The 25,841-nt window shown below is 35.9% G+C and overlaps 1 protein-coding gene across 5 annotated transcripts; it reads left to right on the top strand.

The window, feature by feature from the left end:
• Positions 1–6,098: 6,098 nt before the first annotated feature.
• Positions 6,099–17,262, top strand: lnpa (limb and neural patterns a). Of its 5 annotated transcripts, XR_008360547.1 has the most exons (14): positions 6,121–6,267; positions 7,188–7,267; positions 7,821–7,862; positions 9,316–9,503; positions 9,945–10,003; positions 10,113–10,153; positions 10,994–11,077; positions 11,160–11,211; positions 11,312–11,524; positions 12,482–12,587; positions 13,581–13,651; positions 13,967–14,119; positions 14,664–14,875; positions 15,073–15,583. XR_008360547.1 is itself a non-coding variant. In XM_053497230.1 (13 exons), exons 2-13 carry the CDS (start codon positions 7,241–7,243, stop codon positions 15,761–15,763), a joined length of 1,206 nt encoding a protein of 401 aa, XP_053353205.1. In that variant the 5' UTR covers positions 6,099–6,168; positions 7,188–7,240; the 3' UTR covers positions 15,764–17,262. The 5 variants fall into 5 exon arrangements, 4 of the variants coding, with proteins under 4 accessions (XP_053353205.1, XP_053353204.1, XP_053353206.1 ...); XM_053497230.1 differs by lacking the exons at positions 14,664–14,875; positions 15,073–15,583 and adding an exon at positions 15,594–17,262 and having other exon boundaries at positions 6,099–6,168; XM_053497229.1 differs by lacking the exons at positions 14,664–14,875; positions 15,073–15,583 and adding an exon at positions 15,594–17,261.
• The last annotated feature ends 8,579 nt before the right edge of the window (positions 17,263–25,841 follow it).

Genomic DNA, 25,841 nt, shown 5'->3' with positions numbered 1-25,841 from the left:
AGCTAAGACAAGTATTGTTCTCCTGGCAACCACCGAACCCAGATTTGTCCATCGGCTTACCAGACAAAGAAGCATAATCTGTCACTCCAGAGAACATGTCTCCACTGCTCTAAAGTCCACTACATTTGATGCTTTGCATTGCACTTGATTTAAGGCTTGGATGCAGCTGCTCGCCCATGGAAACCCATTTAATGAAGCTTTCTATGCACTGTTTATAAGCTAAGCTGAAGGACACATGAAGTTTGGAGGTCAGTAGCTATTGACTTTGCAGAAAGTTATTGACCTCTGTGCACTATGTGTCTCAGCATCTGATGACCATCCTCTGTGATTTTAGAGTGGTTTAATAAACATTTAGCCATCACTGTTGTATGCCAAATGGAGCGAAGAAGAATTCTATGAATTAAAATCTATAACTATAATTTTAGTAAGGTTACAAGGTGTACTCAAACTTAATTAATTAATTAAGTTTGAGTACACCTTGTAACCTTACTAAAATTATACCAAATTTGCTTAGACTTTGCGTGTAAAAAACAATATTTTTTCGGGCTTAATTTGTGTGATTACTGCAAACAATGTGATTGTTCATTCATGTCTAAAAATAATTCCTCATGCTCCCAGAACCACTCTTTCACAATTAGAGGCCTGAAATATAACTGTCAGAAAAGAAAAACTCCAATAATGTGAAACTCTGGTCATACATTCAGGTCATCAGCAGACTTAATTTTATTGTCACATAACCTTGCTAAGTCTAGATCTGACCGCGCGAAGCAACCACAGATCATAACACTGCTTCTAGAGGCCTGTGCTTTGGGCCCTATGCATGATAGGTAGATCTCTTCATATGCTTCCCTTCTTACCCTGAGACACCCATCACTTTGCAATAGGGCCAGTTTGGAATCAGACCACATGATCCTTTTCCATTGCTCTAAATTTTATTTTTGATGCACCCCCTAGAAATTGATCCCTCATAGAAAGTGGTTTTTCAATGGCCACACAGCCGTTTAGTTCCAATCCTCTGAGTTCACATCACAATGCTCTTATTTTCAGTATTAAACATAGCTACGTTTTTTTATGCTTTTAATTTTTTACCCTGCAACTCCACAAAGTATTTTCTTTTTCTTCTGTTTACATTTATTCCACAAAGTTGCAGGTTCTGCACTATCTTTCCAGATTTGTAATAATATGTTGAAGGTTTCTTAACCCAGTTACTAAAATTCATGACTACATTATTTGAGGACACAGGGTAATATATGAAAGTTTACAAAATTGACAATATAATATAAAATTGACTATATACAGTATACTGGATTTTTTAAAACTATAAAATAACACACGACATTAGATAATTAAGTCACATCAACAACAGCAACAGCCAGTTGTTATTTTAAGACATGAAGGTCAGCTGTTGTAAAATATTTTTTTTAAAAACAGTATTGTCGTATGTATTTGAAAAACCCATCAAGCACCATGAGGAAACTGGCTTTCATAAAGACCCGGGATATATCCCAGGAAAGCAAGACCAAGACTTACCTCTGCTGTAAATGAAAAATAGATTTAAGAGTTACCAGCCTCAAAAAACACCAATTTACAGCACCTTAGATTTGAGACCTTATGAAAGTTTTACTGACCATAAGTAACAGACATTGCGACATAAGTTGTTCAAAGGAGATTATTGCATATTCTGGATGCCTTCAGTATTGTTTTATAATGTAGAAAAAAATTGATGGAAGCTGCTGGGTTTTGAATGCACAAAGAAAGCAGGTTTAACAGTCAGTTAACAGTCAGTCTTCTTCTCAGAAGAACTGTAGGTGGTTCTGCAGGATGCTAAGTAAAACATAATCGCTAATTTCTTATAGAACTACACAAAATATACCTGACATTAATGGGTCCTCAAAAAGTTGTCACCCCAAAACCGACTTTGGTTTATTAATTATTTATTAATTTTATTAATTATGTATTTTCACAGTACTGAATATACTGCATATACTGTATATACTGTATGAGACAGAACTAAATAGACCAATTTTTGTTTGTGAAATACAAAAAGGGAAACGTGATGGACAAAGATTATATACATGAACAGGAGGACAGTAGCATGCCCAGCTTCTTAGAGCAATAATGGATCAGACCACATAAGAGCAGACAACATAAAATCACCTGTTGGCATAAGATTTTCTAATTTTGCCTATTTACAAATAAATGACGGGTCTATAATTTTTATCATAGGTTTATGGTAAAGGATTGAGACAGAATATCAACCAAAAATCCAGAAAAAGCACATGATAAAAATGTTATGAATTAAGTTGCATTTCAATAAAGGAAATAAGTATTTGATCCCCAAGCAAAACATGACTTAGTACTTGGTAGAGAAACCCTTGCTGGGAAGCACAGTGGGAAGATGTTTCTTGTAGTTGTTTACTAGATTTGCACACATCTTGGGTGCATTTTGATCCACTATTCTTTACAGATTTTCTCTAAATGTTTAAGGTTTCTTGCCTGTTGCTTGGCAACTTGAAGTTACAGCTCTCTCTGTGAATTTTCTATTGGATTAAGGTCTGAAGACTGGCTAGACCACTCCATGACCTTAATGTGCTTATTCTTGAGCCACTCCTTGGCAGTATGTTTGGGGTCATTTTCATGCTGGAAGACCATCCACAACCCATCTTCAGAAGGTTCTCATCCAAAATTTTACAACACATGGCCTCATCCATTGGCCCCTCAGTGCAGCAAAGTCAATCTGTACCTTTAGCAGAGAAACAGCCCCAAAGCATAATGTTTACCTCCGTGCTTGACTGTAGGGACTGTGGTGTTCTTAGTGTCATAGTCAGCATTTTTCTTCCTCCGAAAACAGCAAGTTGAGTTGATGACAAAAAAACTCAATTTTCATCTCATCTGACCAAAAAAAAAAAAAAAAAAAAATTGTTATTGGTTATGCACACTGTTAATTTTGATTATGTGTCACTGTATGACGTTGTATGTATGGACCTTGTGTTATGTTTATGTATTTTCTTTTTTTATGGCAATGCATTTTGTAGATCACAGTCATGCCTCAACTCTTTGGCCATTCTTATATCTTCTTGTTAAGAGCTGCAAAATTCCGTGTTATTACCTTTGTCTTTTCTGCTTTTTAGCTTTTACCTTTACAGCACTTGTAGCAACAAGGTACAGCAGTTTGAGTTAACTGTCCACTTCCCCCAAATATAGAAATGTATATATAAATATATAAACAAACCCCTACCTTTGATGGTACTTATAGTAAGGGTATTGACCAGTGTAAGGATCTATCCAATAAAGGAAACTGCAAAGAACATTTGTAAGTTGCTCTGGAAAGGAGAGTCTGTCAAATGCCTAAATGTAATGTAAATGTAAATGGATGTATCAAATATAATGCTTTATATTTCAGTCTAAGTCCATGAAAAAAAAGGTTACAATGCACCAAACACCATGCAACAACTAAAGTCAAAACAAACACAAAAATCGAGTAAAGCTACTGTCACTTGTTTGTGATAAACAAAAATACTTTATCACTTTATAATTTCTTGATTTTTAATATACATTATATAGCATGCAATAAATTAAATTATGACCTAGAATATCCATATAGTGCTATTAGGAATGGCTTAAAATCTCAGGTTTGTAAATGTGTATAAGTCACAGAAGTACTTAGGGTACTTCATAGATTTCAAACCAGCAGGCATCTTTTGTATGTTCGAACCAGTAACATCCATATGAATGGCTTGACACAAAGTTCGCCAGCTTATCTTCTTGCCATCTCTTTCCTAATTAAGCAATGCACACACACCCGGCCATCCCAATGATGTAACAGAAGAAGGCCAGTTCTGATGCACATGCGTCTCTGTTAGCATTTGGAGATGGACATAGGTCAGCATGGGCAAACTGACCAGTCGACATCTAAGCAGCCCCATACAGAGCAAACTGTGAAGCATTGTGTTGTGACAACTTTCTATGGGAAACTGAATTACCCTTTTAAATTTAAGCTACAGTAGCTCTTCTTTTACATTGTACAGTCATGGCCAAAAGTTTTGAGAATTACATAAATATTGGAAATTGTAAAAGTTGCTGCTTAAGTTTTTATAATAGCAATTTGCATATACTCCAGAATGTTATGAAGAGTGATCAGATGAATTGCATAGTCCTTCTTTGCCATGAACATTAACTTAATCCCCCAAAAAAACCTTTCCACTGCATTTCATTGCTGTCATTAAAGGACCTGCTGAGATAATTTCAGTAATCGTCTTGTTAACTCAGGTGAGAATGTTGACGAGCACAAGGCTGGAGATCATTATGTCAGGCTGATTGGGTTAGAATGGCAGACTTGACATGTTAAAAGGAGGGTGATGCTTGAAATCATTGTTCTTCCAATGTTAACCAGGGTGACCTGCAAAGAAACGTGTGCAGCCATCATTGCGTTGCATAAAAAATGACTTTACAGGAAAGGATATTGTGGCTACTAAGATTACACCTAAATCAACAATTTATAGGATCACCGAAAACTTCAAGGAAAGAGGTTCAATTCTTGTTAAGAAGGCTTCAGGGCGTCCAAGAAAGTCCAGCAAGCGCCAGGATCGTCTCCTAAAGAGGATTCAGCTGTGGGATCAAAGTGCCACCAGTGCAGAGCTTGCTCAGGAATGGCAGCAGGCAGGTGTGAGCGCATCTGCACGCACAGTGAGGCGAAGACTTTTGGAAGATGGCCTTGTGTCAAGAAGGGCAGCAAAGAAGCCACTTCTCTCCAAAAAACACACCAGGGACAGATTGATCTTCTGCAGAAAGTATGGTGAATGGACTGCTGAGGACTGGGGCAAAGTCATATTCTCCGATGAAACCTCTTTCAGATTGTTTGGGGCATTTGGAAAAAGGCTTGTCCGGAGAAGAAAAGGTGAGCGCTACCATCAGTCCTGTGTCATGCCAACAGTAAAGCATCCTGAGACCATTCATGCGTGGGGTTGCTTCTCATCCAAGGGAGTGGGCTCACTCACAATTTTGCCCAAAAACACAGCCATGAATAAAAAATGGTACCAAAACACCCTCCAACAGCAACTTCTTCCAACAATCCAACAACAGTTTGGTGAAGAACAGTGCATTTTCCAGCACAATGGAGCACCGTGCCAAAAGGCAAAAGTGATAACTAAGTGGCTCTGGGACCAAAACGTTGAAGTTTTGGGTCCATGGCCTGGAAACTCCCCAGATCTTAATCCCATTGAGAACTTGTAGTCAATCCTCAAGCGGCGGGTGGATAAACAAAAAACCACTAATTCTGACAAACTCCAAAAAGTGATTATGAAAGAATGGGTTGCTATCAGTCAGGATTTGACCCAGAAGTTGATTGAGAGCATGCATAGTCGAATTGCAGAGGTCCTGAAAAAGAAGGGCCAACAATGAAAGCCTTTGAAACGTATGAAGTGCTTGTAATTATATTTCAGTACATCACTGAAACAACTGAAACAAAAATCTAAAAGCAGTTTAGCAGCAAACTTTGTGAAAAGTAATATTTGTGTCATTCTCAAAACGTTTGGCCACGACTGTACTTCATGGGCCACTCTTCGCTCCCTATGTGCATCATTGAGTCTTGGCTGCCCATGACCATGCCACAAGGTCACTGGTTTTCCTTGGACCAGTTTTGGTAGGTACTTCGACTGGAGACCATAAAAATTCAACAAGAGCTACAGTTTTGTAGTGGCTCTGACCCAGTCGTCTTTTTCTACAATTTGGCCCTTGTCAAAATTATTCAGATCCTTACTCTTGCTCATTTTCCTGCTTCCAAGATATCAGCTTCAGGGACAAAATGTTCACTTGCTACCTAATATATCCCTCCCAACCAACAGGTGCCACCCTAACAAGATCAATAATAAATGCTATTTACTTCATCTTTTAATGATTATGTTATGTCTGATCAGTGTTTGTCTTTAGAACAGTAATCATGAGTAAAAAAAAAAAAAAAATAATAAAACCTCCACGCATTTGAGCTTCAATATCAGTTCTTAGAAGGAAATGAAACCCAGCAGAACACTTTATTTTTTTCTTCTCTTTGGGGAAGTTCATATCACGTGACGACCCAAACGACGCCGTCGACTAGCGCAGGGAATTATGGGTATTCGCTGACGTATATTAAACAAGTTACTCTTGTTACTCTTGGCTGATGTTTGTGCGGTAAAGTGCTTACTGAAAACTTTTTTCTTTGTTTTCTTTGGTTGCTTTTCGCTGTAGAGACACTGCAGAGCTTACTTTCTTGCTATAGTAGCGGAAAAGGTACCGCCGTTAGGCTGCTTTATGTACTTGTGTTACTTTGTTTGGCTTGTGCACAAGGTTATTTGTTTTAGCTCATACAGACAGTTAACCTGGCTTTTTAACTTAAACACGTCAACTCTCTAAATTAGATTTTCGCATATATTGAAATTGTGGTGATACTGAATACATGCGAAGTCGTTTTAGTCCACAGTATTCTCGCAACTTAAAAAAAACGACTCCGAAAATGATTTTCATCCGTTGCCACGTTTATATCACCCTCATAGTTTATATGTTTAATGTAATATTTATTTCTAAAAAAATACATTCTTGTGTGAAAGGTTAACGGGTTGTCTATGAAAGTGAAAATGTCTGAATGGACAGGGGAGGCTGGACTGATTGGAACAGTGAAGTTATACGTAGAAAAATGAGCAAACTTTTCTTGTTGGTTTAAACATGGAGCTGTACGTTTATAAAAAAAAAAGTTCAGTTAAACACAGCCTACTTAACTAGAAATCCCCTAGATGTTTGTTGTGGGAGGTTAGCTATGAACGATATTTAAGCAGATTACTAATCACTCGTGTGCACTGCGGTTTAAAATAGAGAGGGTCATCAGGTGTCAGGTTTACAGACTAAACATCACTGGTATTTTGGGTACTTGAACACACTGCACTGGTAGTCAAGTTAAGAATAAATAATTCTAAATATTTTTAAATAGTTTGAATAAATCACTCTGTAAAGGGAAGTCTGTATAAACCATTAGATATAATTATAAATAATTCTAAATGTTTCTAATGGTGTATATGGACTCATCATCAGAGTGATTTATCCACAACCATTAACATTTATGTCTGAAACTTTTTTGTATTATTATGACCTGTTGCATGGTTGTCAAGGACCAATTTGTAACTTCATTTTTTTTCCCCTTGTGTGATAACTTTCAGTCGTTTAACAGCAGTAAACCGGGAGAGAGTAGAAGTGTGAATTTGCTCCTAACATGGGAGCTTTGTTTTCTCGTTGGCGGGTATGTACTATATGTATGTTTAATGAATATTATTTATATATTAAATTTATATAATATATATATATAACACACACAGTACTGTGCAGAAGTCTTAGGCACCATATATTTATGCTGTACCAATTTTATGTATCATGTCTGCATAATTATGTACAAAATCATTCAGTATTTCCATATATAACTTAAATTGATAAGTAACATTATAGGAGAATATATGCATGGTGGTAATGAAAAAAATATAGTACAAGACAGACCCATTTTTAGATGGAAACAAAAAAAAAACCTAATGTTTTTTTTTTTTTTAAAACATTTGGCACAGTACTGTGTGTGTGTGTATGTATGTGTATACATATATATTTTTTAAATGACTACATATTACTGTTGATATATCTAGTAACTAGTAACAAAATGTCAAAGAACTAGAAAGCAGGCAAGCACATAACTGGATTTTTAAAAATTAATTTGAAAGTTTATCTGCTAGATTTTTTTTATGAAATGTATAATTTGTCTCTTACCTTTATACAGACTTAGCATAATAGTCTGACTTGTATTTCAGACCAAGCCAACAACTGTGGAGGTGTTGGAAGGCCTTGACAAGGTAAGAAGTAATCTACCTCTAAGTCCACAGAGCTCATTAATTTTAGAGAAATATCACTGATACAACGTCTATCTGTACGTAAAATATGAATAGCTCAAATTTCTGTAAAAGATTTTCCTACATGGAGGGAGATATGATCTTGCAGAACTATACAGTTAACTACAATACTCAATAGACACTGGCAGAATTAACCTTGCAGTTATTATTAGACTGATAGACATGTGTGGCTGTGTTTGCCTTTGCTCTTTTCAGAGCACTTCTTTGGCTCACACTCTTTGGGATCGTTCTTGTATTTCTTTGGAACGAGGTTATTTAAAACCACTTACGATAATCTTTAAGACTGTTTGAATTAGCATTTTAAATGGCCAAAATCCATTACAATAAATTAATTCACTACTGAAAAGCTCAAGCCATATTATGCAACAATTAATTTAGGCCTACTAAATTGATTGGAAGGCTGGCTTTCCAAAAATTCTTATATTTAATATAACCAGACTGGTATCTTTTGCTGGTTGCAAATGTTTGCTGTCTGCTGTTTGCCACTTGTCTGTGTTTACAATGTATGCAATATGTGCTTGCTACATGACAAACAATACCTTTCAAGAATTAAAATTTCAAACTAAAATAAGAAATCTTGTCAGTTGAAGCTTAAAAAAATAAATAAAGAAGGCAAGATAATTTCACCAGATGCAACTTGGCTTTAAAGTGAGTCTTCTAAGGGATCAATTTGTAAAAACAAACGTTGACATTTGCCATATTATGTATAACAAATCACTTATTTTCTCGTTTATAGAACTGTCGTGTAAAAGTTAGCTGAAAAAGTCTGGGGCTTTGAGCCCATGTCAAATCACAGCATTGCTGATATTCAGTATTACCCCACTACTGCTTCTGCAATATGAAAATTTGATATCACTTAATATTTTAGCTTCAGTTAAGTGCTGTTATAGGTCTAATTCTAGTCATGGTATCAGTATCTTGGCGTATGTGATACAAGCAAATAGTAAATTATATTATTCTTTTCTTTTTTTAACATGTATTTCACGCAAAGGATGCCATAGTCAGAGTAGTCACAACATGGTGCCCACACATCAAACAGACAATGTGTTACATTTGATGTTTACAGTTCTTTTTTTCTTTTTTTATGGGTCTTTGTAATTCAGAGATTATGTACAATTCAAGTATTCAATTCAGTTTTATTTGTATAGTGCTTTTAATGGCGTACTTTGGTGAATCAGCTTCACAGAAATTATGTACATTAAGATGTCTGTTGAAATGTGTTATGAATAATTGACAAATATTTAAAAATGATTTATAAGAGAGCAGGAAAGATTGTAGATTCTGCAGTACTGATCTGCTCGAGTGCTGTACATCGCTTTAATAATTATTATACACATCACCCCCCCCCCCCCCCACATTTCTTTTTTTATTTATTATTATTATTATTTTTTTTTAGGATATCCATATCCTTGAGGAGCACAGAGAAAAGAATCAGAAACAATTGAAATTATGGGTCTACAGATTGCTTCTATATTCAGTCATTCTGTACCTGTTAGCCTGCATTGTTGTTTATATGTGGTACATCCCTGAACAGCTAATGGGGAAACTAATATTGGCTTCACCATTTTTAATATTTCCACTGCTGTAAGTATATCTTAATTTCTCTCTCTCTTATGTATGTACAGTGTGTTTTATGTGTATGTAAAACACACAAATGTTTTGCATTCATGTACGAAGACCCCAAAATACATTCAAGTAAAGTTTTGTAGCCCCTGTTGGTTTTAGTTTTAGAAATGGTTCCTTGCTGTTTATAGCTTATTTTTATGCATTTACTATCAAATGCAAAAGAAATGCATGCTGCTTTTTTTTCTTTTCTTTTTTTTGCTCAGGTTTTGCCTTTCTGAATGATGTGATCTGATCTGGTTACTTTAAAACTTGTTTACATTTATTTGTCCATTTTATAGATTGATTGTATCTTTTTTTATATCAGCAAATGGGATGGATTGTTTTTCATTTTGTTAACTTTTAAACATTTATAATGTGTATCCTGATAATGCTTATAAGTATATATTTTTCCATCCACAGTGTATGGCTTCTGAGAAAACTGTTGATTATGTTATATACAAGAAGAACAGAAAGAAATGGTAAAATAATTACATCAGTTCACATGGTTCTTAAATATTTTAACATGTCACCCACTTCAAATTTAGTCATTTTAATTTTATTTTCTACTGTAACAATACTTTGTTTCAGTTGAAAAATTAGAAGAATTGAAATCTGAAAAAAAGAAAATAGTAAGTATTCCTCTGGATTGTCTATTGTTTCTGAATTGTGCATTCTGATGATTAATTGTGGTCTATTTGGCCAGGGAGGCCATTGCTCCTTGCACTTTCATACCTGTGTAGAACATTTAAAATCTAGTTATTTTGTGAGGGGTCAAACTAGAGTGCACACCTTCTCAGAAATGTCAGACATCTTTGCACCTGTAATGTGAGCGTTAACCTTAAATGCTAATGTGCTGGATTTGCCCTTGTAGGCCATTCAGCTTTACTTTTGACAGTGGGCTAACACCATGCTAATGCTAAAACAAGAGGATCCCTTTTCTGTGTAGTTATTAAGCTTCTGCTCTTAGTAAATAGAGAGAACTCTTCTTCAAATAAATAATCTAAAATCAATGCAGACAATGGTTAATTGCACAGACTTGACTTGGTAAAATGCTTGGCCAACGGCTTGTCTTAAAATTAATAGTGTTTAGTGCTGGGAGGAAATAAATCTGAGAAATTGCTTGTCATCTGTTGTCATGTGTAATAACTTTCAATAATTACAGTTGATAGATTTTTACACTCTCCATTATCAGAATAGATCTTGTAATTATTCTTTTCATTTATTCTAAATAATTAACACGATTTGCTCTTTTTCTAAAATGAGTTTTAAAATGAAGTTTAATAGAGCAAAATGTAAAAACTGCCAGAAGCTTTTCTTACCAGCAACTGCATCAGCAGCACATTTCTAGTCCCTTTTACATTACTAGGAATCAATTTCTACTTCTGTCAATGAGATTGACAGTGAGATTATTGTGCTTTACATGCCTTGCACGTTATTAATAGATTGAATATTTTATATATACTTTCTAGCTTGAGCAAGTTATGGAAACAGAAACCTACAAAAATGCCAAATTGATATTAGAGCGGTTTGATCCAGATTCTAAGAAAAAAATTGTAAGTATTCAAGCAGAATCAACAGATTGCAAATATATTGGATTACCTGAAGAATTTGGAATCAGGTTCTTGGTTTTTGCAGGAGCTGGATGCTACACCGATCGGACCCTCTGTAACTCCTAGGCAAGGTCAAGGTTAGGAGACAACACATGTACTACGATTGTAAACAAAATTTTTTTGGTTGTCTGCTTCAATAAGCACACTCTTTGGTCCTTTCTTCTTCTTATTTCTCAGAGCTTCGTCAGAGGCATATGACTCCTCGCCCTCCTGTTCCTGTGACTCCACACCTAGCAGTAGTAGCACGTCCTCCTCCTGGCCCAACTGCCACTGCTGCCCTGATCTCAGCACCTGGTGGACCTCCAGAGAGGAACCTGTCTACTTCTGCCCAGCACCATATCCTGCTGAGGAGAAATGCTACCCCTACAGGTTCCCCAGCCCCTGGTGTGGGTGAGTGATGTGCACTTTTTGGGTTTACTCTTTTTAATAAAATCATTAGGTTAAGTTGGACAAACTGAATCTATGAAACAGCATCAAAATTCTTTGAATACATGATTTCCTTTCTATTAAATTGTTTAATTAAAATATGTCTACACTCCTTGGCCACCTTAATAAGAACATCTCATTAAAGCTTTTTATGCTTAAAAGCATGCAGTATCAAAAAAAAAAGAGAGAAATGAAGTTAACATGAACATCAGCATGCACATGCCAAATTTTAGACTTGGAATGTAACCGGGTACTTGTTGCAAGACAGGTTGAAGTCTGGGTTCCAAAAACTGTATATTTAAACTGTTTATTTAAATAAGGTTTAGATAGGCCGTAAAAAGTCATTTTTTTTGTAAGAAAACAGCATTGTACAGAATTACAGTGTGTGATTTATTCCTCGTTGTTATTATTGTCATTATCTGCTAGAGGTGATTGACAGTTTTCTAACAGAAATATACTTTTTTTCCCTTTTTTTTTCTTTCTTTCCTTCTCCCTTAATGCGGGAAGAGAATTGTCATCAGTACTTGAGGGTGAACCCATCCAAGCAAAATAATTTTTGTAAGGATTTGCTAGTAAAAGCAATTTGATGTGAAAGTCACCACAGAGATTCCATATGCTTGTAAATTAATAAGCAGCAGGATATCAAGACTTTGCCAAGTCTGGTAGAAATGACCAGTCATCTCACTATGATCGCTCTTCATGTTAAATTATATTAATTAGAGATGAGGATCACAGCAGGTTTGCAGTTATCTATAGGGAGGATTATTTCTGAGTCATTATTAAAATCTGTCACTGCCATCTATTTATCATGGCCACCTGCCTGCTGCAGAGGACTGCAGGTCTATCTGTAAACTGGTCTGAAAGCCCTGCATGTTTATTCTTGGATGGTTTGCTTGTAACCATTTTTGTATGTGCCCACAGGAATGCATCCTCCTGGCCCACCCCTGCCACGGCCTGTACTCCCTCGAAATAGAGGAACTTTGGACAAGCTTGTTGAATACCTAGTAGGTGATGGCCCCCAGAATAGGTAAATATCCAGAATATTAAACCTTTGGCAATATTTTTTGCATTACAAATGCAGCAGCACAGGAAATTGGCATTTCAATGTGTGCTTAAGATTTTATGCAACGGTCATTGAAGCAGTTGATCATATTGAAAAATGGGTTGTTTAAGAGATGACACAACTTGAGCCAAACTTAACTTTATGCCACTGGTAAAGTAATTTAGTAACTACTCATGGGATTGGTAGTGAATATTTTTCCCACAAACATTTGCCATGGTTTGTGGGGGCTTGCGTATTTCTGTTTACACAGACATTTAAGAAGTAAATAGATACCATTGGTTTACCACTTTAATTTACACAGTTGTAATAGTTTGCATTTACTTTATCAGCTGTAAAGGCAACAAACTCACCTCACATTGGGGTAAGAAGAGAAGTGCATAAAGCAATGCACTCATAATGCATTGTGCCCACTGTAAAGCCTCTGTAAACAGCAGATCTGAGGTTGCTTCAGTCAAATGACAAGATTAAAGATTCCTGGCTATTTGTCTTTAGGACAGTCCATCTTCGGATATCACCTCATTGAAAATCTGAAATTTCTACATTTTATAATTATTATTATTTTTTTTATAATTTAACTCCTTGTAATAAGTAATAATTGTCTTGCTCTCAGTGCAGGGTGCTTTTAGCAGTTACTGTGCATAAATGACAAGTAAAAAGGGATTTTTATGTTGTACTCTAAACTAATCTGGATTCTCATAATTGAAAGTTCTGACTGACTTTCTTTTCAACACGTGCTAGCCAGTCCTTTTTGTAATGATTCATGCATGCAAAATTAATCAACTGGTATTTTTGATTAGTTTTTATGGCTTTTTGTAAAAAGTACCTTACAACACAATAAGTCATGTTGAAAACATGAATTGGTCTTTAATTACCGAATTGGTTGTTCTACAGTGAGCAAGTGTTTTGTCAGTAGAGCTGCTTTAATAAATTCATATCCTTGTTTCCTTTTTTTTGCAGATATGCCCTAGTATGCCAGCAGTGTCTCTCTCATAATGGCATGGCATTAAAGGAGGAATTTGAATATATTGGTAAGATTTAGAGGGACATGAAAAAACATGTCCGTCTTCATCAAACTTGTTGTTTTTATTCCTCTCTGACACTTGGCAGCTCTGTATATTATGGACCTCATAAATGGGCCTTCTCTAGTGTTTCAAGTTTAGCATTTTGCATGCAGTAACAGATTAAATATGACAAACAAGTACATGTTCACACACATACATTTGACAGTTTATTTATAATTATTTTTTATATGCATGTCCATAATTTGCATTATGTCCATAATATACATCAATTTGCCGATGGTTAATTGGAATGAGCAGTGTGTTATGGCTGCTCTTTTTCAGCATTTAGATGTGCTTACTGCTACTTCCTGAATCCTGCCCGGAAGACACGCCCCCAGGCTCCACATCTACCTGAATTTAGTGAAGCCAAGATAAACCTAGGACCATCTGCTGTTGCTATGGAGACAGACCAAAATGCATCCACTTCTTCTCAAGGTACTGGTCACATAGTCACAGCATAACGTTATGTTTTGTCTATGTCCGCTATTCGTACTACTTTTGTTTCAATCTCAGGCATCCTAATTGGCTTTCTGGTTACGTTTTTGACATCACTAAATTGAAAAAGTACATATTTGTACAGGTATATATTATGTCCACCAAATGAATGTAAATTAATGTAAAATTGGTAGCATCACATTGGTCAGCAGCTAGCTACATAATACTAATGATTGCCTAGAAAGGTTTACATTTATCAATCTTTGAGTAAAATTCTGCAAGTAAGCTCAGAAAGAACATTAGATAGAACATTGCTGATTGGAAGTTTGAGGTTTTAATCCCAGCAGCAGTAATGTAGCCTATATAAAAGAGATAAGTATGAGAACCTTGGCATAAGGTTATTCGTTAAATGTCCTTAATGTAATGTAAATATTTATGTAAGCCTAAATAGGGGAACTTCGGAAAACAGAAGGTGCAAAATAGCTTTAAAAAGGGCCATAAGTTTTTTTTTTTTTTTTTCTCTTCCCCCCTCCCTCCCCCATAGTCACAGCAACTGAAATGCCAAATGGCCAAAATATGGAAAGAGATTATAGAGGTTATTTTTGTTTTGCTCATCCTGTACAAGGAGGTAAAAAGGAAATGGTGCTTATTAACAGTCTCTCAGCTACCTGGTGGAGACTACCAAACCATGATGGAGTTTTCTGAAATTGACTGTAAATGGATTATATCTTCAGAGAAAAAAAGTAATACTGGTCTGTAAGTATCTTTTGCCTCAGGAGTATAATTTGCCAACCCCTCCAGTAATATCAATTTTGTCATTTTCCTATATAAAATAATTGGTCTAAAAATGTTTTTAAATACACAAAAATGCTAAAATATAAATACATTTTATTTGAATTTGAAATCTTTTCCATCATTTCTCCATAGCCGAGTCACCTCTTTTCTCCCACCAGCCAACTCTCCCATATCATACAACAAGTGCCAACCAGGGACTGTGAAGGCTAACAACTGAAGCCAGCCAGCCGCATCTTTTCAAACTGCTACATCGCAGGGCAGTTTAGCACTTATTTAGCACTCACCAAGAAAAGTGCTATCTGTCCCCTTCTTTGTACTGTTTGAGTACACAGACATTACAATTGAATAGTTTTAATAACTGGATAAAGCACTCCTTGATCTATGAGTCTGTGTTGTGTTGCTTAGCCTGTGCCCATCCTTTTACTTTTACAGTGAGAAAATTGTATCATGTGGTAAATAATTCTCCTTAGATCATTGCCTCTAAAGTCACTTTACTTTGTGCTGCTGTTGAATCTGAAAGCAGATCTACTCTGTGACTCAAAGGTTTTGGATCTTTTTATGATCTCCCACAGTTATGCATTGTATGTTGAGGGGTCCCCTCTTTTCTGTAGAGATTTCGAGGTCTCGCTGTTTATTTAACTACATAATCTTAATATGCATCACTTGTTGTTTTGTTTAGCAGAGGATAAATCTGAGTCCATTGGTCCTGTAGAGGAAGAAAAGTCAAGTGAGCATCCGGCAGAAAACCAAGCAGAGAATTCAGTACCTGTAGAACCAGTCACCACTCTCTCGGACCTTGCTGACAAATCGGACAATGAACAAGATGTGTCTGCTATGGAGGTGGAATAAAGAATATCTGTGAATGTGCCTAGTCCCTCTGAAAAGTTGTGTGGTTTGAGTATCTTAAAAGTTTATAGCTTTGATTTAGCCTAGTTTACCTATACATTTATTATTTTCCTTTTTTTTTTTTTTTTTTTTTAAACTAGAATATGGAAGTTGAAAGAGAGAAATGCATATCAAGTGTTGGTTTTCAGGTGTATATAGATATTTTTTTTTTTATGTTGAATTAAATCAGCAACAGTTTGACCGTTTACGTCTGTTAAGAATGCACTTCTGTCTGTCGTGAATTTAAAGTGTTTTTCTTTAAGGAGAATACCTTCTCAGTGGTCCTCCATTTAAAAAAAGGAGAAATGCATGAGTACTGTTTATAACTGAATGTATTAACTTGTTTCACCATACGATATTACAAAACTTTTGCTCAGTTGTGATATTTACGGATGTTTACAATTTACAGTGTCGTTTTTGAAGGTATGTAGTAGGTTATATAGTTTTCTACGTACCTGCAGTGAGATGAGTTTCATGTTTACACATATTAAGCTAGTCATTAAAAGAAATCCACAGCTATTTATTTACTTATAGAATCTGAACATAGAGCAGTATTGTGTACTGTATGTATGTGGTGTTCTATTTGAGATTTGTAAAGAATAAATAGAATTATTTAATTGCAACATATGAATTTTTTTGTGCTGCATTTTCACAAATAAAACTAGTTTTAAATATGCCCTTAAGGTTTATTTTTTTTTTTTTTTTAAGTCGTCTAGATTTAACTAGAGCACAAGTACAATCTTCAAAAGACTTTATGATTTTAATGTTCAAGTGGCTTTTGTATACATTTTGTTGTGCCCTGTTGTAGATATCACCTTATTAACTTTGCACAAGGGGAAATGTTAAGCTTGTTAAAAGATGTGTGGTTTGTTGTGAGAGATTAGGGGTCAGTGACACTGCCCAGCTGAATACTTAACTGAACCTGCATTTCTAGAGAGGAAAAAGCATGTGTCCTCTAAAGAAATTGGTTGTTAGGGCTGTTAGTGGGCTGCTTTATTGCTTACTCTCTTTCCTATCTGTGTTCCAGCTATCCTGATATGGAAGGACATTGAAGGGAATCTGTTAAAACACAGTCCATTTTCATTAGCTGGTCTATTTTGGCTTGTGATCATTTTATTTTATCTCATTGATCATTTCAGACAGTGTTAGATAATGGGACTGACACGCAAGCCCAACCCAGCTTGATTGCTTGACCCTCTTCATTTGCAACAAGAGAACTATCTCTACACATGTTGCCCCCACTGACAAACACACACATTTTTGTTTTTCACTCCTGCACACTGGCTCTTAGGTTATCCTCCCACATTTGTCTTTGGGTTTTGATAATGCATGTTTACAGAGACATGACCCCCTGAGTGTGGCAATGCATCACTGTCAGCAGGACAGTAGCACCTGATTCCAGCGCACTCCATCTCAGCTTGACCCCTGACATTCATGGGAGGGGGGGAGGGGGTAGAATCAGCCTATCAATAGGACGTTTGAACGGTTACCAGCAACTGAGATGTAGATCAAATGTTTAAATCATCACAGTTGAGGGCCTTTTGGTTGAGGACCTCACTACACATTGCTTTGTTTAACACAATGATACATACTTGTAGGTTTTGTCTGTGAAATCATTTTGTGTAATAAACTATATAAAATTTACAGAAAATATACAGATTTTTACTCCAGAATAGTTTTTCATATTTGCTATATTTTTTTAAAATATATTTTAAATAGATGATTTCTGTCAAAAGTAGCTGGTTTAATTACACACACATCTAGTCTGATGCCATTTACTTTTTAGATCTGTACATGGATTTCATCTAGTACTGCTACCTCATTTGTCTTTTCCCACTTTTATCTTTTTCTTTTTGAAATGCATTGTTTTTGCCAGTTAAGAAGTATCTTTCAAAACTCACTTAATGGTATCAATTAAGAGAAAAGATGTATTACCCTTTTGCGTTTTCATCTATATGCTTTCTACAATCTTCGAACAATAAATGTTACTTTTCTGCAGGAAAGGAATGGAGTTCTGGCTGTTACTTTGACATATTCTATGGTCAACCTGACTTTTCTTTCCTATCAGAAGATGATTTATTTCATACAGCCTACTGGGAGCTATCATAAATGTTATCAGATATCACTACATAAACACTATGTGGATGTGAACAGAAAAAACCCCACCAAAGTGAGTACATCACTTTTGGCTTTCTAAAGCTCTGTTTGTCTGTTCAGCAGAGGGATCCCATCAACGATGTGCTATCACATCGCCACTAATTGATTTTCAAGGATGACAAATGATGGAGTGGTCAGTGAAGCTGAGGTTATTCAGTCATGAATGGGAGAATACAGCAAGGCTTGTTTTGAGTCACAAGCTCTATAAAATGTTTATTTCTTACTTGTACAGTCTGTTCGACTTGACTTAAATTTATACTGATCTTTTATTTATGCCTTGAAAGAATGGCAAATAAGAAACATAAGTGTTCTTGATATTGTGTTTTGTCATATCTAGCAGCCAAAGATTGAAATCCTGGGAAACAATTTTCTGTTGAAATGAAAGAGCGTGGCCTTGTGAACCCTTGAGGAAAATAACAGCACTGGTCCAGACAGAATATAAAACCCTGAGGCAGAGAATAAGTAAAACAGACAAGAGCAGCCTCCATGTCACTTTTCCATTTGCCGCTTTTGAAAGAAAACATTTCAAACTTTGCCCTGTGTTAAAAAAATGAAGACCTTGTCATTATCTTTATTTATGTACTCAAATCTAAAATAAATCTATACAGAAGAGTGCAAACTCACATGGTGTTGCTCTTCTCATCTCAAGGCTGCTACATGTACGTCTGTGGTTTACCATTTTAGCATTTCCTATCAGCAGAGCATGTGCTGTTTCCTTGAGGAGGATATAAGAGAATAATATAAAATAATGAGATAAGTGTCACAAAAGCAATTAACATTCCCTCAATATTAGAGTTCACCACTGGATGATGACAACTGCATCATTATCAAAGCCATCGTAGTGCAATAGTGGCCCTGGGAGGCATTAAAATCGAATTAGAGAGTTATACAGGCATATGCTGCTGCTACGGCCCAAATGAGGAGACACTCTTCAAGCAGTTGATATCTAGCGATTAGTTCTTGGCTCTGTGGTCTTTAAATGCCACAAGACAAAGTTGAGTGCCATGAATTCATTTTACGAAAAGGTCATGAGGTGCCAAAAATATGTTGATTTGAATGGATTTACCGTTTAAACCACAAACCACATTTAGCAAAGCTGATTCCTATCTCTCCCTGCTCACTGGTGCCTGTCATAAATCGTTAAACAGGAACAATAAGCTTCTCTGGAGCAGAAAACCCATTCAACATGATGCTTTAGCTCAAATTGAAATTTGCTCTTCAAATATATTTAGAGGCATCATAACGCTTAGAAATGTCAGCACCTTATCACCCACAATGTTTATAAACACTTGCTAAATTCACCTTCAAAAGGGCACCAATCTTGGCAAGAACCATGAGCCCTATTACCTCTCCTCACTTTGGAGTTATTGAATAGTGTACTCATTTTCCAGAACACTGTTTTGATATTGCATGAAAAAAGAATCTTCATAAAAGTGGAATGATATACAGTAAAATGGACGTTTCTATGCTAAGGAACCTTTAGGGTTCTTGCACACACACTGCTTCTGTACCACAAACGTTTTGCATGCAATCCACCCAAGAGTTTCAAAAGTACAAAAAGTAGGCTTACTTGACACAATACAATAAACTTTTAAGTAAAATGAACAAATCAGAAGCGAGAGCTAGAACTTTGACCTTCATTATTGATATTTACACATTAGAATTGGTTCCATAATCTGAAGAGATTCTTGTTGTTTTCGGTTGTTTAGTAGACTTAGATAAAACTGCAACATGCTTAAAAATGTTACAAGTCGTCATAAAAGTTTTAATAAAAGAATGCATCCATTGAACCACTATATTTTGGATGCACACAAATGTTTATATAAAGATTTATTTACTGAATCAAAAGTATTTGATAAACCATTAGTCTACCATGTTTACCTCTTTTTTGAACAAATTGCTGCCCTTGCAGTTGTACTGTATGCTATTTACTGTTGAGAACTGACACGCACCAGCTAATCTTGCAAACAGACTATTTGATTTTATTTTACATCCATACTGATGTAGAATAAATGTAAAATGATGGGTGTGACCCATCATTTTAAGTCAGCTATTGGGATGCACAGGCTAGTACTGTGTAACTTGTTATCAAAATTGAACTTATTGAACCTAAAATCTGAAACTACGCATAACTCAGAGAACGTAAAATGTGATTTAATACCAGATTTGATGTGATAAATCACAAATGATTGATTTACCCTGCAATATTGTTTGAGAAGATATTAAATTACAAAACAGTGTAACAAAACAGGTTTACATAGCAAAACTGCTTCTCATGTGGGTTAAGTGATTATAACAATAACTAAACTCTGTTTAATTGCAACTTTCAAAATTTAATCCTATAAAAAAATCATTTTTTGGTTAAATACTCTACATTTACCCAAAGCATTTACCCGAAGCAATGCATTGCTCATAAACTTAGACAAATAAATGTATGCCCACATGCTGTAACATGAGACTGATAGTGGTTTAGGCATGAGCCAGCACACATGCTTAGTATATCTTGTTGAAATCATATGAAGCATCCTGAATTCTCCTGCCCCATTTTATGGCTTCATCTATTACCACTCTGTCATTGTTAATTGTCTTCTTTTTACCTCCGCAGGATTCTCCAAATTGGCCCTATCGAATGTGACAGGAGGAAGAGCATTAAGCATCTGACAAGATGATATCTAAGTTCAATTTCCTCCCCCTGCGCTGATATATACCTGCAGCACATCATTTTCCTTTCTGTCATAAAAAGCGCAATAAATCAGTGGTGCTTATGGAGGCATGGCAGAAAACAGAGCCTCTGGATTTGTGTCCCAAGCTCGGGCTATTACAGAGCTGTAGTGCTCCTTCAAACAAAAATCATCAAACTTAATATTGCTGAGATTAGGGAGATTAAGAGAAAAAGAACAGACAAGACTGTTAAAACACAAGCAATCTGTGTTTCAATTTGATAAAAACACAGCTTTTTCTTCCTCCCCCCAGTTGACACCATTATCCATCTGTTTGCCTGAAATTGCTGCATCATGGTATAAACCTGAGATACAAGTGACACATCCTCTAAAATAAAAGGGAACATTAACTGCTCTATCTTCCTGAGGCCCTGGGAGTCGCTGGATATAAGCTCACTCAAGTGTGGTGGCAGTTATTCTGTGTTTTACTAGACTGCAGACAATTATGCTTTGCTCCGCTCCCTCTGAAGACAAACTGCCAGGGCCTCAGCTGAAATGATTTCAAATAGATTTTCCAAAATGTCTGTAGCTTGATTGCTTCCATATATTATTTCTCTTAAATGGACAGAAAGAGTTTGCAGAAAGCAAGTATATCTACAAATCAATCAGGACACTGCTTAGAAAAAAAGTATCAAATAATCAGATCACACTGTGTGTGTGTGTGTGTGTGTGTGTGTGTGTGTGTGTGCATGTTTGTGTTTAGCACTTTTTAAGAACATAAATGACTAAAAGATTTTATAATGATAGGAACACTGTCAAATCAAATCGTACTATCACCCAGTTCCCACAAATTTTTTTTTTAATAATTATTGTAGCAACAACAATACTACTACATATAAAATAATCATAAAAAATGAATAAATAATAAATAAATAAAAATTAATTAATATGTACATTATTTTATTTTTAAATGTTGTGCCTAATGTTGTCTTTTTGTTACTGGAGTTAGATTTAAGTTTAGGCATTTATTATGTAAAATAATAATTTCCCTTTTTTTTTGCATGTTTCCACATGCTTCATGGGTATTCTGTGGGCACTCCAGTTTCGCATTTACTGTAGGCTGATTAGTATTTCAAAATTGCCTGTAGTAGATGTGTGTGTATGTGTTGGAGTCCTCAGCAAGATGTCATAGGTCATTGCATGCAACCATCACAGAATGATTGTTTAAGATAGACAGACAGACAGACAGACAGACAGACAGACAGATAGATAGATAGATAGATAGATAGATAGATAGATAGATAGATAGATGTTTTCAGTGTCATGAAAGGTTTTTTTTCTTTATTTCACTGTTGTCCTTATGTCCTATTAAAGCCACAGGACCACACATTCGCTCTCAGTGTTCTGGCAGTTCATCTCATAACATTTATTTAAATAATCTTTAAAAAAATGTTGAAGCATACATGTATTTAAATTAATTGTTGCCAAATGTTCACAATAAAATGCAGATAGAAAATTTACATAGATCATGACACATTCTTTCTTTTACTCAATAATAATAACTGCTGATTCAGTATTATTAAGAGCATTGTATTGTAAGTAGCTTTATATTTAAATGCATTTAAAAACTTTTTAAGTTGGATTTATTTTGCTACTCAATGTAAAACTTTTTCCTATTGTTTATCTAGACAGGGCTATGAAGAGAATAACAAGTGTACTGCTCTGTATTCGTACTGTCTATTGGTTCATATATCAACAACAAAAATAGTCCAGGCTGTTGCCCTCAGTTGAGAGTATGGCACAAACAGTAGTGTGGGTAAGGGTCTGCTCTTTAGACACACATGCACACACCTATGCAGACAAACAGTGATGGTACTGAATACCAAGCCTGGCAATAGCCCCCTATTCCAACCAGAGAGATGTGATTACAGCACGGAGCTGCGATTCAGCATTATGGTCATACACATTTATTACATTGACTCTGGGTACCTAATACAACCATGCATAACTCCATCCATCTCTGTTTCGTTCAGGAGATGAGATAAACATATGAAAAGGAAAAAAAGTGTCACAATCGTGCATAAATTGTGCTGAATTGTAACAATGGCTAAATTAAAGAATTGCTTGACTGATTTTCATTGCCTAAATATGAAGATTACATTTTTATGCCTCTTTATCATATGTTTGTCTTCCCCCATGCCTCTCTCCTTGCACCATTTTGAATTTGTGCCAGTATACAAATGAGGCAATTCTCTTTATTAATTTGAGAAGCAGATAATCTAGACATGAGGTTAAAACTAGATGAAGGAATGACAGTTGACAGTTAAGAGTGAAAAGATGGTTGTAGCCATTGCATAAAAGAGCGAGCACCTGTCTTGAAAATCTCTGTATTGATCTCTCTTCCTCAATTAAAGCTCACATCTACATATTCACCTTAATATTCTGAGTAGCATTCGGTGAAATCTAGGCACGCATCCAGGGAAGTAACCATCAGAGTTTTCCGCACACATAAGCATGTATTATATCATTTGTAAGCATGGGACGCTCTTTCACGCAAGTCAAAATAAAAAAGCATCAGTTTGATGGTTTGTAAAGTGCTTTATTATTTAGGTGTATTTTATTCTATATTTACGTCTTTTGGTGCCAGAAAAAAAAAAATTAACCAGCTTTAAATGAAGACAATGTATAAGCACTTTGCCACAGTATAGTACATTTTGGTTTTGAGTTATTCTTCTGTTTTTGTAGATTGCAAACCGATAAAAAAAAGTGTTGTTGTGTCTGAAAGCAGTCTCTAAGTCATCATTATTGCTACTGGGGCATGGGCTGCTGCTCTGGGTGGAAAGGGAGCTGATGGTGTGAGACCACAGTACAGCTGCACAATGTTGTGCTCATTTCACCTCTTATACGATCTGTTATCCACAAGGCCGAAGCTCAGGTAGCCCACATCCAGTAAAACACCTTAGCACCGTTTGTCCTGTCCTTGACTCTAATGTGGTAGACTGCAGTTCTTTCACTCTGTAAAAATCAGCTCAAAAGTTACAATCCATATCTAAAATCATCTCCTTTATACATTTCAGGTTCATTTCACATTAAGAAATATATGTCACTCAGTAACACAATAATCCTTCTGTGGGCACAAGCTAAATGCTCTAGTTGTGGAGGATGTAAACATTCACCACCTACTAATGGTGGGGAATATTCGCCAGGTAGTCCTTTCTTATGCTGGTGAATTCTCCATAGCTGAGTATAATTAATAGCTTTCCAGTCTACAAGGCCATAATGCTCATCAGTTATTAATTAGAAATTCATTTTACTGAATAAATAACACTGATGATTGATGATGAAACTTGTAATTGGGCTCTGAGAGCAATACTCTGGGGAAAAGCATCTTAGAGAAAGAAACCACTGTTACAGGAGCAACACAGTCAAATAAGGAATTGCTCTGTTATGCTTACAGAGGGTAGACCTCCGATAAGTAATACAAGTTAATCAAAAATCTAACAAAGTTCTTTTGGTCCATACAGAGAAACGCAGCTATTCATTTCAATAGTATTTAATTAAGTCACTCAAAAATGTGTTACCAAGAAGTGGAGACATTTTAATGCTTCAACTTAACTTCAGGATATAGCAATATATTCTTATGTATTTAAATTATGATTAATATACCTGAACAATATACAATGCATGAATAAATATAAACCTGAAATTACTTACATCTGGACTGATTATTTGTTTGTAATGCAAGCTAAATTCTCTGACTGTTGCTATAAAATTTTGGATCTCTCTTATTCTTCACTCTCTCATTAGTTTGTTCAAACTGTTTACTTATAGAATTAGCCATGTTTCATCAAAGGGTGTTAAATTAGCATGAGAGTTCAATATACATTGCTTATTGTGGCACAAATTTATATATTTTGTAATAAGTGGAAAAACACATTCAAATGCATTTTTTTTTCCTTTTTCTTTTTTTGAAATGTAGGATTGATTTCCCCTATTAGGGCAATATTACATAATACATACATAGCTGACTGCTATAATTTGAGGAAAGACAGTCTATCAGCAATAAGTGCAGTCTGTTGCTGAGTCTGTTGTTTGGACTGTGTTTCGTAAACATCTTCACATTGGCTCTTATCGCCAACATCACTCCTCATCAGTGATGGGTTACTTTAGGAACCATATACTGTATGTGAGTCAAGGACAGTGTGATATAAACCTATAAGGTTTCTGTATGAACCTGTAGCATCATATTTTTCAACAGTGGAAGGGAACAAGGCAGGTGAATAAAATCACTAAAGCGAAATTGTGATGTTATGGCCTTCATCTTCAGTAATGGGACTTTGAAAAACACCGGTGCTATTTCTGTGAAAGCCACTGGAAATTTTTGAACAGACAATTGTAAAGAGACATATGATCTTAATGTTGCTGTCTAATTCCAGGGTATCAATTGAGCTACTCTCAATGTGATTTTATTTTCATGTATTTCACATCAATATTTGCAACAAAGGCGGAGGTGAAAACAATAGCATCATGGAACAGTATAGTTAATCGCAGAAACTGCATGGTTGCTAAGCTACTTACTCTCCTGGGGTCGTGCACTATACAGCACAGTCTTCTTAAATGACGGAGGGGAACGGTGAAAACTCCAGCCTTCTGTGGCTCACTATTGATTTTACACAGAAGATCCAAGCACTCATGATAGGCTTTTGATATATTTTCCTGCTGTAGTGAGTCCCTTGGAACTTTGCAAGAAAAATATCTGTCAATATGCTCCTATTATGATCTCTTGATCTGTGGCCATAAAAACCTTAAGCGATGGCCCTTATTGCAAAATAATGGGTTAGACTATTCAATATCATGTGCTGTTGCAATTTAGGATTTTTCAAAGTATTGTTTTGTCAGAAAGCAGAATAACCCTCTGCGGCCTTTTCTCACAATGCTCAAAGCCTAATTAGTTTGATTGACTTGCAAGAGAGAGGGATCAGCTGTGACATCACAGGCTTCAGTAATAAATACCGGCTGATGGGCCAGTCTCATCCTGGCGGCCGTCACCACCTCCCTCACCTGTCACACTCAGCCGCCTGCATCAGCCCCCTACAGACTGGTGCATAGCACTCGCTGCCCTATTAGCAATTTATAATGGTGATCAAGAAGTAGTCAGCAGCGAATCAAGACTACTGTCTCCCCTTGGTGCTAATTGGGCTGTGTACTTTTCTGATAAATGGCTT

This window comes from Clarias gariepinus, chromosome 5 (assembly GCF_024256425.1).
Source record: "Clarias gariepinus isolate MV-2021 ecotype Netherlands chromosome 5, CGAR_prim_01v2, whole genome shotgun sequence".
NCBI classification, from domain to species: Eukaryota; Metazoa; Chordata; class Actinopteri; order Siluriformes; family Clariidae; genus Clarias; species Clarias gariepinus.
This window is presented reverse-complemented; position numbering and strand designations above follow the sequence as displayed.